General features: G+C 31.6%; 2 protein-coding genes across 2 annotated transcripts; one reads left to right on the top strand and one right to left on the bottom strand.

Annotated features, from left to right (window-relative positions):
* Window positions 1–3,702: 3,702 nt before the first annotated feature.
* Window positions 3,703–8,231, top strand: LOC131596622 (phosphatidylinositol/phosphatidylcholine transfer protein SFH8-like). The gene is made up of 14 exons (XM_058869341.1): window positions 3,703–3,976; window positions 4,277–4,580; window positions 5,171–5,270; window positions 5,414–5,680; window positions 5,787–5,864; window positions 5,973–6,074; window positions 6,201–6,250; window positions 6,341–6,440; window positions 6,549–6,647; window positions 6,747–6,860; window positions 6,974–7,109; window positions 7,321–7,724; window positions 7,828–7,902; window positions 8,014–8,231. Exons 1-14 carry the CDS (start codon window positions 3,943–3,945, stop codon window positions 8,032–8,034), a joined length of 1,884 nt encoding a protein of 627 aa, XP_058725324.1. The 5' UTR covers window positions 3,703–3,942; the 3' UTR covers window positions 8,035–8,231.
* A 3,012-nt stretch (window positions 8,232–11,243) lies between these two features.
* Window positions 11,244–14,680, bottom strand: LOC131596623 (inositol-pentakisphosphate 2-kinase-like). The gene is made up of 8 exons (XM_058869342.1): window positions 14,452–14,680; window positions 14,265–14,366; window positions 13,427–13,636; window positions 12,976–13,123; window positions 12,781–12,821; window positions 12,519–12,629; window positions 11,767–12,363; window positions 11,244–11,662 (listed from the first exon to the last, which is right to left on the bottom strand). The coding sequence occupies exons 2-8, from the start codon at window positions 14,364–14,366 to the stop codon at window positions 11,435–11,437; spliced, it is 1,437 nt and encodes a 478-aa protein (XP_058725325.1). The 5' UTR covers window positions 14,452–14,680; the 3' UTR covers window positions 11,244–11,434.
* Window positions 14,681–15,569: the final 889 nt, after the last annotated feature.

Below are 15,569 nucleotides of genomic sequence, written 5' to 3'. Positions count from 1 at the left end.
CTTGAGCACCAAATAATACACGCATTTGAATCATCCATCTATTCCAGTTTTTACCATCAAGAACTGGAAGTTTGGTATTCAAATTGCTTCCACTCATCTTTAAACTTGTGCAGAAAAAACAGATTTCACTCACACTCACACAGTGTTTCCCAACCCACAAACAGCCAAGAGAAAATGTGATTCAACACAACTTTGTTTCCCAGAAACAAAATCAATCACACAGTTACACAAACTCACGTTCACTCGTGTTTCCCTGTGTTTGGAACCGGAGCTCTAGATACCAATTGTTGGTGCACAATGAATAAAGATGATGACAAAGAGAATAATAGAATAACGGCGCAAAAGGATGAGAGAATAAATGTTGTATTCTTCTATTAATGATAGCTATTACAAGACTATTTATAGGAAAAGAAAATCTTGCCACATAAGCCCTAAAACAGTAAACTTAGTGAACAAGTCTAAGGTACAAACAGTACAGTACTACAAAATACTAAAGTACTCTTACTACTAAACAGCTAAGCTAATGGGACCCAGATAACATCTTCTGGTCAATACTATCTTCTGAGTAACCATCAGAAGATCAGTCCATCTTCTGAATATTGAATTACTCTTCAATATTATTTAGGTATTAACATAAAAAACTAACCGTGAAAGTTGAAAAAATAAACCACAAATTTAAGTAAAATTAAGGAGATAAATAAATTATAAACATGTTTTTAGATGAAATAAAGTAAAACATTATAAATTAAAACAACTAATCAACATAATGTGTTTTTTTGTTACTACGTATTTAATTAAATTAGAATAGAAAAATAATTTAGTTTTAATGAAAAATAAAATTTATAAAATTAAATATGTTTTTCTACTTTAAGGCTTTGTTTGGATTGATGGAATTGGATGGACCGGGGTGAAATGAAATGAAATAAAATGATATTTTATTGTTTGGATAATTTAAAAACAGATGGAGCGAAGCGGGTATGAATTCCATTCCATTTCACCAGTTACCACCATATTCCTTTCCCTCATATTTGGACGGAATGGACAACTTAACTTGTTCCATTCTAAAATTTTTAAAAATGATATTTTCGTTCCGCTCTGCTCCATTCCGCTCCATCCAACTCCACTCCACTTCATTCCGCTCTGTTCATTTTATGATATCTAAACATAGCCTAAGGGCATATTTGTCCTTGTAAAAATAATATCATTTTTCTCTCTTCTATTTCTCTTCTCAGTCTCTTATTTCAAATAATTTATCAGATCTATTTTATTTTTCATGTACCACTCGTTTCTTTGTCCTCACCATGATTCCACAAACCAAATTCTCTAACATTACACTGTTACCATTTAATTTCAAAATTTCTTGAAAAACCCTAGAGTTCTAGAGCTAAATTAAATGACAATGGTATGCAGTTTTACACAATAGCTATGGGGTTATTAGTCAGTGGAAGATATCATATATATTGGTAATAAGAAAATGATGAACCGACATGAAAATTTACGACCCTGAACTAGTCTGGTGATTATCAATTCCGACGGAGCTCGAAAGTATTAGGTAGGTGTCAAAATATCTTCTTCTTTCGATATATATTGGGTATAAATATTAACGGTAAACCATGTTCTTGCATTGATAACCATAAAAAAATTTGAATTTATTTGTACTATTAATTAGTCTGTATTAATAATGATTATAGTAGATTTATTTTTATTTAATTAAATATTTAATGCGAAATGACCTTATAAATTCTGGCTCTTAAACGAAATTAATTAGGATAAATAAATATCTTTGTTAATACATTATTTTATTATATTAATAATAGAACAACATATTTCTCTCTTCTCAATTTTTTCTCAGAAAGAAACATACCCTAAGTGATTACAACTATTTTAAAACCTTAATTGATTACCAGACTCTTTTGAAACTCATTTTGATATTTTCTATGTTTGAATATGAAATTTCAAGACTCAAATAAGAAATTCAAACCTTGAAGTCTCCCTCCTCCTTTACTATGGGTAAATTATTTTGATGACTTAATTACGACTCATCACAAAATTAAAAACAATATACCAAAAGTAAAAATAAAATAATAATCTACTATCTATCTATTACTAAGAAATTGACCAAACTGTCAAAATTACCCTTCCCACTAAAAAATATTACACTACAAATTGGACAAAATAGTAACTAACAAAATCACTCAACCACTTTTCTATTGTCCAATGAAAATCAACTCTTTTGCCAAGTGTCAATTGCATGTTTATGATTCAACTTTTTCTCTCAAACACACATCTTCTCTCTCTCTCTCTCTTACTTAAAATTTCAAATTTCTTTTACATTTCATTTTCCCATACTTTCTTACTTTCATTTTAATTTTTCTTAATTTATTTATTATCACAAAAAATATTAATAATCTATTTTTAAATTTTAATCTACTATCTATCTATTACTAAGAAATTGACCAAACTGTCAAAATTACCCTTCCCACTAAAAAACATTACACTACAAATTGGACAAAATAGTAACTAACAAAATCACCCAACCACTTTTCTATTGTCCAATGAAAATCAACTCTTTTGCCAAGTGTCAATTGCATGTTTATGATTCAACTTTTTCTCTCAAACACACATCTTCTCTCTCTCTTACTTAAAATTTCAAATTTCTTTTACATTTCATTTTCCCATACTTTCTTACTTTCATTTTAATTTTTCTTAATTTATTTATTATCACAAAAAATATTAATAATCTATTTTTAAATTTTAATCTTACTAAAAATTTCAAATTTCTTTCACATTTTTTATTTTTCCATACTTTCTTACTTTCATTTTAATTTTTCTACATTTATCTATTATCACAAAAAATATTAATAATCGATTATTTAATTATTATCCCCAAAAATATTTAATTATTTCACGGGTCACTATCAACTCAATATTTAATTTTTTTAATCGATCATCACACATTTTCTCTATCTTAATTAAAATTTCCAATTTCTCTCACTTTTTTTTCTCACTTTCTTACTTTCATTTTAATTTTTTTCTCTAATTATTTATTATCTCACGGGTCACTATCAACATAATGTCTATTTTATTTTAATCAATCATTGTCTTTATTTGAGAGATAATATCTTTATTTTTATTTTTTTCTCCATCTCATGATTTTTTATTATTATTTAATACAATTAAACTTCCATGATTATTGTTTATTTTACATTTGTTTTTAAATATATTTTATATCGCATCAAATAATTTTTTTATTTCATGGGTCATTAACAACATAGTAGCTATTTTATTTTAATCAACAATTACTATTAATTGAGAGATAATTTTTATTTATAAATGTTAATATTTCATTTTTATTATCTCTATCTTATAGTATTTTTTTATATGATTATTTAATATAATTGAATTTATATAATTATTTTTCATTTATAATTAAACCATTCATTTTTAATTTATACGCATCTAATTAAATTTTATACAATATTAAATAAATTTATCCGTGCGAAAGCACGGGTATCTTGCTAGTTACATTTTATAATAACTTTCATTTTTATTATGAAAACGAGTTAAATATTTTAATAATATAACATTAAGAAAAAAAGCATAGTATTTATTTCACATGATTAATCATTTGGTGGTGAATAAAGTATTAATGACGGCCAAGGCAAGCTGAAAGAAGCAACCGTTTGTGACTTAAATAATATCAGCAACAGTTTTTTTTCTCATTTATTCTCATTTTCACCGTTTCTTCCCTCTTAACAAATTTTCCCCTCTTTCTGCCGACACCTACTGCGACTACTCTAATCCAATTTCAATAACTTCTTATACTCTAAATTCCAAATTTTGTTCTTCTTCTTCACTTTATTCATTTATTCCCCTTTTTCATGCTTCTTTCTAATTTCATACTTCCATTAAATCACAAATTCGCCGCTAATTCTTTACCACATGTCAGGTCCTCTTGATCGCTTCGCTCGTCCATGTCAGTTTCTTAGATTTTCACTTTTTTTGTTGCTGATTTTTATGATTTTCTATATTTATTCATCAATTCAATTTATGAAATTCTCTTCGATCAATTCAATTATCTTATATCCTGATCTAGATCACTTAATTAACTCTAATTCAGATTATATCAGCTCAATTTAGTTTAACAGTCTTTGATTTGGATAATCTTATCTCATTCATAAGAATCTATCTATTAATAATAATAATAATAATTGTTAGGAGCATAATATTTATATTTGGTTGACTAATTCTGGATTGATGGATTTTTGTTGATTAGGTTTTGAAGGTTTTTCTGGTCATCATGACGAAAGAAGGGAGCGGAAATCGGATTTTGAGAATTCGGAAGACGATAGGAGGACCAGAATTGGGAGTTTGAAAAAGAAAGCGATTAATGCTTCGAGTAAGTTTCGGCATTCTCTTAGGAAGAAAAGCCGGAGAAAGAATGCGAGCCGGAGTAATTCGCTCGCCATTGAGGATGTTCGAGATGTTAAGGAGCTGCAAGCTGTGGATGCTTTTCGACATTTTCTTATTTTGGAGAATTTGTTGCCGCCAAGACATGATGACTATCATACTTTATTGAGGTTACTGAGATTTTTTGCTTCATTGTTGATTTAACTATGTGAATTGGATGAGATAGATTATATCAGATATAAATTGCCTCTTTTTTTTCTACTAGTTTAGTTATAAAGATTGCAGTGATCATTACAGATGCATGGTTAATGATTTCGTTATACCTCTGCTTAAAGTGAGTCGCTGATTTAGTTTTGGAAATTGTAGGTTTCGGGTAATTTTGTTCCTAAAAATAGTAAAATTCTAAAATAATGTAAATTCTTTCGAGTTATTCAATGCACTACTGTCTTTGATGTGATAATGGTATCGAGGGTGTTCTATTTTAGAGATCATTTTGGAACTTTTCAAATTTTAGGGACCAAATTTGAACCCTGCAATTATGGAACTGAATCAATGGTTCACTCGCCCCTCTACTTACTACTACTCGTCTATGTAGATTGGTTTGAATCACAACATTCATACTTCAAACTACACATAGAAGTTTTGGCATTTTTGTGCTTTGCATAGAGGGTATCTTTGCATGTTTAAACTGGAGATTTTACAAATGACATGTTCGCCTTGGATTATAATTTAAAATTTGAATTAGCTGACTTTATTGCAGATTCTTGAAAGCAAGAAAGTTTGACGTCGAGAAGGCAAAGCACATGTGGGCTAACATGATCCAATGGAGGAAAGAGTATGGTACTGATTCAATTATGGAGGTGAGTAATCCAATCGAAAAATATATCCAACCTTTTTTTTGTTGGGTTTTATTCTTTGGTTAATCGTGTTTAAATTGATCCTCCATACGTTTTAGTCTTCTTGAAATTGTTGTTCATACTTTACCTCCTTTGATTTCCTCTAGGATTTTGAGTTCAGTGAGTTTGATGAAGTCCTACAATACTATCCACATGGTTATCACGGCGTTGATAAGGAAGGAAGACCTATTTATATTGAGAGGCTAGGTAAAGTTGATCCCAATAAGCTTATGCAAGTAACTACCATGGAAAGGTATTTAAAATACCATGTACAGGGTTTTGAGAAAACGTTTGCTGTTAAGTTTCCTGCTTGTTCTATTGCTGCAAAGAGACACATAGATTCAAGTACAACCATTTTGGATGTTCATGGTGTGGTATGTTTACTGTCTAAATGATCTTGACTTGAAAATTTTCTTGGCACCATTTTGACTTAACATTAGTCAATAACTGGTTTGCATTATTCTTCCTTATGCTCTGTAGGGTTTCAAAAACTTCTCAAAGACTGCAAGGGATCTCATCATGCGGCTGCAGAAAATTGATGGTGACTACTATCCCGAAGTATGTTGTTTTCACCATGAGTTTTTTTTTATAGTTTTCAATTCTTCGTGGCTTCTGAAATTATTGCTCTATTATCTCTTCTAACTTGTTGTAAATGATTCAATGCAGACATTATGCCGAATGTTCATAATCAATGCTGGACCTGGTTTCAAGCTTCTTTGGAACACAGTGAAAACATTTCTTGATCCCAAAACTAGTTCAAAGATAAATGTATGTATTAATTATTGAGTTATTAGTTATGTTTGTTTATTTTTGAAGTATTTCCATCAAATAATAATATTTCACAGTTGATAGACTTTATATATGGGATTAATTAATAATTTAATGTTCAATTAGGTTCTTGGAAACAAGTTCCAGAATAAGTTATTTGAAATTATAGATGTCAGGTAACTATACATTGATGTTCTTAATCGTGTTATTTCTCAATCAACTTGTATTATCAATAAGACATTCTCACTATCTGTGTGGTTTTTCAGTGAGCTGCCAGATTTTCTTGGTGGTAGTTGTACTTGCGCAGAACAAGGCGGTTGTATGAGGTCTGATAAAGGACCATGGCAAGATCCAAACATTATGAAGGTTTGATTATGTAAATTTTAGACTTTGTTTTTACCAAAATATATATGCTAGTTATCTTGTTTTAGCTTCTGCTATCACATCTCAGCTAAGACAGTTTTATGAATGCAGATGGTTCTAAATGGGGAAATACAATGTTCTAGACAAATAGTAACTGTTACTAATGATGAGGGGCGAGTAATTGAATGTGATAAGGTGTCTTATCCAATGGTATAGTTTCTAATACCATCTTAGTTACTTCATAAATTAAACTTTTGGATTATATATTTCTGAATTCTGATAAACTCTTTGTTTGAATTTTGGGGCCAGATAAGAAGTAGTGATACATCAACAGCCGAATCAGGATCTGAAGTTGAAGATATCACTTCCCCCAAAGCAAGTGGGAATTATACAAACCCAAGGTTGACTCCTGTCCATGAAGAAGTAAGTGGCAATGAGATTGATATTGTTGTTGCAAAAGGAAAGAAACAAATGATAGAATAGATTAAATAAAATGTTTCAATGAATTAAATACAACTGCTTTGGTGTTTGTCCAGGCAAGGTTGGCTGGTAGGGCTGGTCTTTCTTCCGGTTTCTCTGAGTATGATGAGTACGTTCCCATGGTTGACAAGACTGTTGATGTTGCATGGAAGGAGAAACAAGTGACAACTCATAACTCATATGGCACAACAGGTCGGACACTTAATGCACAGTTATTGAATTTGATATGCCCCATCATTTACATATAAAATATATTCAATATGATTGTGATTTTATATAACTTTCATATTTATCAAAGAAATAAAATATTCACAATATGCTTTAGTTTTAGATTTTCATTTTACTAGTTATTGGCATCCAAGAAAAGTATGTTGGTTTGTAATGTATGTGTTGTTTGTTGCAGAAAAATTCCTATTGAAGACTAGAGGATCGGATGGAAAGCGTACATATATCTGGGCTATTATCATTGGCTTCTTTGTTGCCATTGTTACTTTTGCCCGCTCAATAACATTTCGTATGACTAAGGGAATAAAAGACAATGAATCTGACTGTGTCCAAAATATGCCTAACATGTCGGTTAGTGCCGAAACAATAACCAAGGAGGAATCTCGTCCCCCATCACCTGCTCCCAGATCATCAGAGGAAGAACATGTCTCATCTACTTTGAAACGCCTTTGTGATCTTGAAGAGAAGGTTGAAATGCTGCAGTCAAAACCTAATGTAATGCCATGTGAAAAAGAGGAGCTTCTGAATGCCGCTGTTTATCGCGTGGATGCATTGGAAGCTGAATTGATCACTACAAAGAAGGTAACTGTATTACACTCAAAATTAAAGTTATTAGTTTATTGCTAAATGTTCAATAAGTTTGATATATATTTATAAAAATGAGTGCTTTCCGTTTTCTATACAGGCTTTATACGAAGCTCTGATTAGACAAGAAGAACTAATGGCATACATAGACAGTCAGGAGAGAAGAAAATTTGAGGTAGGTCAAAGACATTTTGCATTTTATGTAATTTCAAAGTTTAAAAATCCAAATACTTGATACTATCTTGCATGACAAGTCTTCAACAAACTATCTGTTTTTGTAAAGCAGAAAAAGAAATTTTGCTGGTGAAGAGATAGCTGTACAGAAAGAAGCTGTTCCTGGAATATGATGGATTTTTCTTATTTTCTGGTTTGTATATTTGAGCTGTGAGTTTGTTCGTATTGGCTGTCCATTTTCTGAATAAAACTATTGTGTGATGCAAAACTATATGTATACATACGGCTACTTATCTATGGGTAAATTTTACAAATATTGTTTGTGTTGAATTGTAAATGATTGCAACATATTTATCAACCTCAATTTAAGTTGAAGTTTGATCCATAGTCATTATCAATGTCTTAAATAATGGTCGCGTAAAAGTATTTACGATTTCGGTTGGGGTTGGTATACGGCCTTTGCTTAAAGTTGCTCGTTATTAGGAGAAATTTAATTTGAAAAGATAATTATTATAAAGGTCTAAATTGGTTGGTTGGAATTAGGTGGGTGTATTGCTCGTTCCTTAAAGACTTTTATTAATTTTTAAGAACTTTTCAATGATGATTACTTTTTAATTAATTATAATCATAATATAGGATCAACATGACAACCGCGTAGCTTTCAGGACCAAATCAAATGTATTATTAACAGGATCAACATGACAAATCCGGCCATTTGTTTTTGAACTTAGGATTATTCACTATAAAGCTGTCACTCATATTTTACAATAGTTAAAATCGTGTCCAACTATGCAATTATTTTGATGATTTAAATTTATTTAGGTTTTTAGACTCTAATTGAGCTACTTGACCAAGTACTAGACGGTTTGAGACAGGTATGTTGTGATCTTATGATCATCACTCATTTTGTTGAAATTTATAAAACATTTGACTATTTTAGGTCTAGTTCAAAAAGCAGAGTACAAGTGTGCATGTTTTACAAGACTGGGAGACAGAGATTTTAGTAGGTTTATAATATTATATGGTAGTTAGGGTTTGCTCATAATCACGAAAAGTTTTTATGGTGGTGTTTTATGACGATTTAGGGGTCCTGCTTATGAGGGATGTGATCATATTAGAGATGACTTTGGATAATCGCTATGTTTTTTGGGTGCAAGTATGTGTATCGCTTAAGACTTGTCGCTTCCTCCCCTCATATATAGAGGCCCTTTGGGTCTAGGGTTTGAGTAACCCTAAATGTTGGCAAATGTTACCTCCTTAACCGAATGAATAGTTTGTTTAATAATTAAATAAAATAAAAATAAAGACGTTATTTTTAAAGAAATAAAAAATATAAATTGCAGTTGTTATGTTTTGAAGTATGTACTTTAAATTAATTTACCTCTCGGTTATTTACTACAACCGAGGAAATAGATGATATTTTTTTTGGAAAAAAAGTGTGGCGCGTCCAAGAATTAAACCTCAATTTTTTGTTGGATGAACTGAGGTGGTGTCATAAAATGTATTATTTATAGTAGTGAATTTAAGTATCCCTTATTTAACTTTTTCTCTTACTAGATGACAATTAATTGTCAGGTGTTTTGTTCTTTCATAGAAAATATGATTTAATGTTATATGTAAAGCAGTTTGATTGTCACAATACAATCACAATACAAAGTAGATGGCTAGAAGCATATAATGTGTAGATCTCTTAGAATTTAGAGGAGTCAGACCAATTCAAATGTAGTTGAACCAAGAGCTCGACATTGTGTTTCATAGGAGGGCCTAGGTATTATTTATTGTTTCTTTGCTTACCATGATAAAAGAGATGAGCTAATAAAAAGAACAAATTATGATGTGGATTTTCTAAATTCAATGTATCTAGCCCAATCTGCACGAAAGTATCCAAGAACTTATAGATTAGAGGATCTAGGAAGTAACAACTCTCAACTAAGATTCTGCTTCAATTACGTGATGACTCTACAAACTATTTGGCAGTGTAATTGAGTATGATTTTGGAGGAATTGACTCATGACCTTTATTATTAAATTATAACAATATGCCAATAAGTATTTTATATGAGATGAAATCTTTTAGAGATTTGCTTCCTCTTGGTATAATTTTGTTGAAGGATTTAAAGGTTTAATAGTAGGTTTTATGCTAGTAGACATGTAATTTTAAATAAATCTATGCAGTGCTTTCATTGTGAGATAATAATTCCTTCCTTTTCCTTTGAGTGTTTCATCTTAAGGCTAGAGAAATTATTCAGAATTCCTAGATCTTTGATTTTGAAATTGTTGTCAATAATGATTTTAGACTTGGATCCTCTCCTTCATTTTTCTCTCCTTTCCTCTCCATCCTCTCTATCTCTCTCTTAATCTCACTCTCACTCATCATTAAAAAACAAAATATAATAAAGAGAGAGAATAAAATTAAGAGAGAGATAGAGAGGATGGAGAGTGAAGGAGAGAAAAATGAAATAGAGGATCCAAAGTGATACAAGTAGTACTTTTATTTAATTGTCCTTCATAAAAGTGAACATAGAATAATATGAAACATAGAATAATATGAATTTGATTGAGTGTAACTAAACTTTAGAAGAAAGGAAGCGAGCTTCTCATACCAATTTTTACTTACAATCCATATAGTCTCTTAACTAGATTTCACACTTGATTAGACATATTTAAAAATGAAGAAAAATAGATTTCTCCCCAATTTAAGCCCTTTGATATTCCTAACAAAATAGAAGAAAAAAGATTCAAAAAAGTTAACATATTTAATTTAAAATTTAAATAAAAAATAATTGAATTTTTAATCAATACAAATTTTCTTATTACCTTTGTCTGTCTTTGCTTTGGTTGTTAACCGTACTTTCTGTTTCACGAAGCTTGGCTTGTGAAACACCATAAAAGACATGGTATTGCCATTTCCTTCCTGTTTTTTTTTTCTTCTCCTTAGTGATATTTTAACAAAGCCATGGTAGGATTATCCGGCAAAGAATGGACTTTATAATCCTTAACCACGACTTCTCAAAGGTCCATAACTTCTAGATATGACTTCATTCTTATCGCTCAAAGGTCATAGTTGTCCCCATCAAATACTAATGGAGCAACTTCAGAGAAAATTGTTTCAGTTTCTATTTTCATAGGTTGCGTGAGATGATAACTCCTGCTTCGCATATATAAAAATGAAGAAAAATACGCCCAAGAGGATAATACTAGAGAAAATCAGTTTTTATTTATTGCAGAATGAAAAAAACACTATCACAGTACTATAATAATAGGAACGTTGGATAACAATGTACTTGTTTCTAAATTTAGGAGTCATTTATTGACTAAATCCAATAGTAATAATAAAAATTAAAACAGCAAATAATTAACAGAAATAGAAAAAGTTAATACAAGTACAAACACAATAGTTATGTAAAAATTTGATAGTAGTGTAGTACACCCGGCGAGGAGACGAGGGTAACAAAGAAAAATACTTATACCAGTTGCATCTTCACTTCTTGACTGTCATCACAGCATTTTGTAAGGAAAATATCTATGAAAATCTCAGTATGCAACTTCAGGTCCCTGCAAATTTGCAACTTTAGGTCCCTGCAAGTTTGTAACTTCAGATCCCTGCAAGTTTGCAACTTCAGGTCCCTGCAACTTTGCATCGTCGTTTCTTCCATCATCTATTTTGTTCATCTGTTTGTAGCAGCTCACTATATTCTTATCTAACTCATAGTAGTCTTCCACTTTATTCAAACGCTTTAAATCAAGGTCGATAAAATGCACCTAATACAAGTCAAATTGCAGCCAAACTAAGACCTCTAATCTCACAAGCAAGTACAATATCTTAATATTTAAACCAATAATAATAGATATGAAGTTATTCATACCTTATAATCAAAGGCTTGTTTAGTTGACTCAAGATATACAGTATTGTAGGAAGATCCAGAATCATTCTCGTTCCTTGGTCTAAAACATACCATCAAACTGCAGTCTTTTGCAGTAGCTGCTATCAGGTAGTCCTTTACGATTCTCAAGCTTTCGTCCAATGACGCTGAATGCAAAGAGGAATATAGTTTTGCCTGTTCTTTACTCAATTCTTTACACACCTTGCACTGTTGAAAAGTAATGTTATAATATGCATGGATAGCTCCTTCTACATCAAAACGATCAAGCTTCTGAATCTCCAGGAGCTGATTAAGGACTCCTGATTTATGCACAGCTTCAGTAACAAGAGTAAATAAATTCTCTGTACATTGGCCATCGCCAGCTTGAATGACCGAGTGAAGTTCATCTTCAAGTACTTTGGCCATACATGCATCTGTACTTTCAGCACCACCTCCTAGTCCTCCGAGTGTGAGAGAACCATTTAAAAATACACGGAAATTGTTTTGAGGGGTAGTAAAGAGATTTTTGATAGCTTTATGAACTCTTTCCTTTGATTCAGAGAACAAATCAAGTGGGTTGTACACACTCCGTTGTGAAATCTGCATACATATTGAAAATTTTCAAACAGGTTTAGTTCTAGAAAAAATAACGGACACTGTCTCTTAATACATCAATCAAAAGACAGATGATTAAGTGCTGGCTAGAAGCTATAGAACCACCATCCAAAATGAAATTTTATAGGATGTACATATACCTCTCCGCGTTGCAATTTCAGAGCTTGATGCATTTCAAATCGAGTTATCTTCTTTTTGATAGCAGTTCCTTCAGATATGAATGTTGAAAGAGGAAGAAATCCGCATTTAGGCTACTTTGTGAGAAACAGAAAAGTTAAAATGTTACAATTAAGCCAAATTGGAGAAAATAGACAATAACGGTGACTATCAACATAACGGTTTGTATATTTAGATGAGAGAAAAACAAACCAACGGACAATAACGTAAGGGAAGAGACTATACCTTTATTTCAACTGATATACTGTTACTAGATCCTTGACTACCTGAAATAAAACAGGAAGCTTACTACATAACTTTAAAAAACATTAGTATGCTAGTGCTACACAATACAGTGCTAATTTTTAGATCTTTAATTCAAATGAAAAACGGAGAAATGGTAACCAGTAGAAGCAAGTGCAATAATACATGTCTCAATACCTTGAGGGAAGATCGAATGATCTGACATGAGAAGAGCAAAATCACATTGCTTATCAACCTGGGAAACATCAACTCGCGAAGCAGGACGCTGACTATCAACATTCTTCTCAATAGTCATTAGGAATTCTTTGGTCACTAGAATGTGAGTCTAGAAAGTACCAAAATAGATGCAGGTCAGAGATCATAATACAAAAATTTCTCATGCAAAATCTTAACTGCTTTTTATTCGTGAAAATATGGCAATTCACAAAAGCCATTTTTATCAATAAAAAAAGCTGGGGATTTATAATCCTAAAGGTAAGCAAGCACACCCATGATGAAAAAAACAGCCATTTTAGGATAATGGGTTTGATTATGCAATAATAACAACAACTATTCTATTAATGGGTACAGATATCAATCTACCATAGGAAAAATATGTGGCAGGAACAATGCAACAGTGACTACATACCCCAGCATCAACATATTTGGATCCAAGCAAAGGCTTCATGACATGATCAACATATAGTTGGCCAGCAATTTCCTTATCTGAAGAAGAAATAAGTTCATGTACTTCTTTCCAGATGAGGCGTTCATGTGGAGAGAGAGCTATGGTATTCTTCACTCCCGGTAAGGCTGATGCCTTCCTTGGAGACTTGCGAATGCGCATCACTTTCCCAATCTAAGTAAGATACAAACAATTTAATAATTTGGATAAAAAGTTTAATTAAGTGCATATAGCATACATGCTTATCATATAAGCTATTTCTTTTGTATTCATATAAGCTATATGTTTTTTTCATAAGCCACCCTGAAGAGCTTGAGAAAATAAGTTTAAAAAAACTGATGAACATGTCAAAATCCAGAAAGTGCTTATCCCAGAAGGTAAACTCAAATAGGTGAATGTTTGGATTAGCGGCGATTTCAGCAAAACCCAAGTACCGTGATTTTGTGAAGCTACAAAGTGTAGTTTTAACCAAAATCGCAATGGTTGATCATGATTTTGCCAATCTAGCAGCTAATCCAAACATGCACCAAGTCAATCCGAAGAAGCCCTAAGTGCCCATTCAATAAACTATTTTAGGAAAACACTTGACCAATAATCTATTATGCAAACTTTATTGAAAAAAAAGCTGAAAATATCATAAATGAATTTTCCAATCCAAATATGAAACACAGACACAAGGGTTTATTTAATGTCATAAGAAAAATTCAAATAAACACTAAACACAATACAACTTAGCCTTAGTATAAACATAAAATTAAGCAAAATTCAGTTACAAGAATAAACAAAAGAAGAAAAACCATACATAAGAAGGAGAAGAACCAGTGTATGAGACAACAATATTAGCAGCACCTTCACCTCTGTAAACCCAATGAGCCGCATCTTGTTCGGTTAAAGTCAACTTCATCTGTTTTTATCAAATGAAAAACTCAGTTAGGCATTTCATCAAACAGTTTAACCACAAACTCAAAAAACCAAAGTAAGAATGATACCTTGCGTTTCAATTTTCAACCACAAGAACAAAGTGGTTGTTGGTGCTGTGAATGAATGATACCTAGTGAGTGTTGTTGTGGTGTTCTGTGATCGGGTGTTGTTTGATTAGGGTGCACGTTATGGTTTTATTATGTGTTGATTATAGAGAAACTCTACTTGTTTTTTTCTAAATTAATGGAGGATCCAACTCACATCATGATGACTCAGAATAACTTTTCTTTTGTCTGAAATATAAGCATATATATTTTGGATAGTATGTTACCGACATCAAATAGTATAATATGTTACTTTCATTATATACAAGGTCATGGGTTTATTATATTTTTTGTTTTGTTTTGTAACATTCATTATATACAAGGTCATGGGTTTATTATATTTTGTTTTGTTTTGTAACATATGTGTTTATTATTTTATTTTTTATATGATATAATAAAGTGTTTACAAATAGTTTTTTGTTTAGTATATTGTTAAGTTAATTTGATGCAATGTTCAGAAAAGGAGGTTGTGGGATGCAAATGTGGACTTCAACTTCTAGTGCGGTGAATGACATAGTGACTTGTAAGATTAACACTCTAATGCTTAAATCAATATGTGAATGATTTGGATGAATGAAGTTTGGAATTGAAATTGTGTACCTGAAGAATGACGTGCTTTCTATTTATATAGGGGAGCAGTTATAATCACACATTATTCCTTAGGTGTGAAATATGGGGAGTTGTTGGATGTGTCTAGGACCTGGATCTCCTATGCTCTTCCCCAAAGTAACACTCCTACACTGCAAGCGATTGGGCGAATCATTGATTTCGCTAGGTCAGGCCTGTTGGCTCTTCTGCCCAACCCAGAACTATTGCACCCAATCCTTTGTATCTACTTGACTACGCGAGGGTTTCTGTCGTATTCTCCCTTTTGTGTCGGACGCATCCCGACTTGAATGGAAAGCCAAAAGATGATGCTGATATCCTTAGGAATTTGCGACTTAAATATGCTCCATGCTACATACATATTTTTCGTAGGTTCCATCATAATGATTTGAGAAAACTAAAATACTCAAGTGTCTTCGTGAGGCGATTTGTAACGTTAATAACGCTTATTACTTTTTGGCCAGTTATCACACGAT

This window comes from Vicia villosa, linkage group LG4 (genome assembly GCF_029867415.1).
Source record: "Vicia villosa cultivar HV-30 ecotype Madison, WI linkage group LG4, Vvil1.0, whole genome shotgun sequence".
Lineage (NCBI taxonomy): Eukaryota > Viridiplantae > Streptophyta > Magnoliopsida > Fabales > Fabaceae > Vicia > Vicia villosa.
The sequence above is the reverse complement of the archived record's forward strand: the minus strand, read 5'-3'. Positions and strand labels throughout refer to the sequence as shown.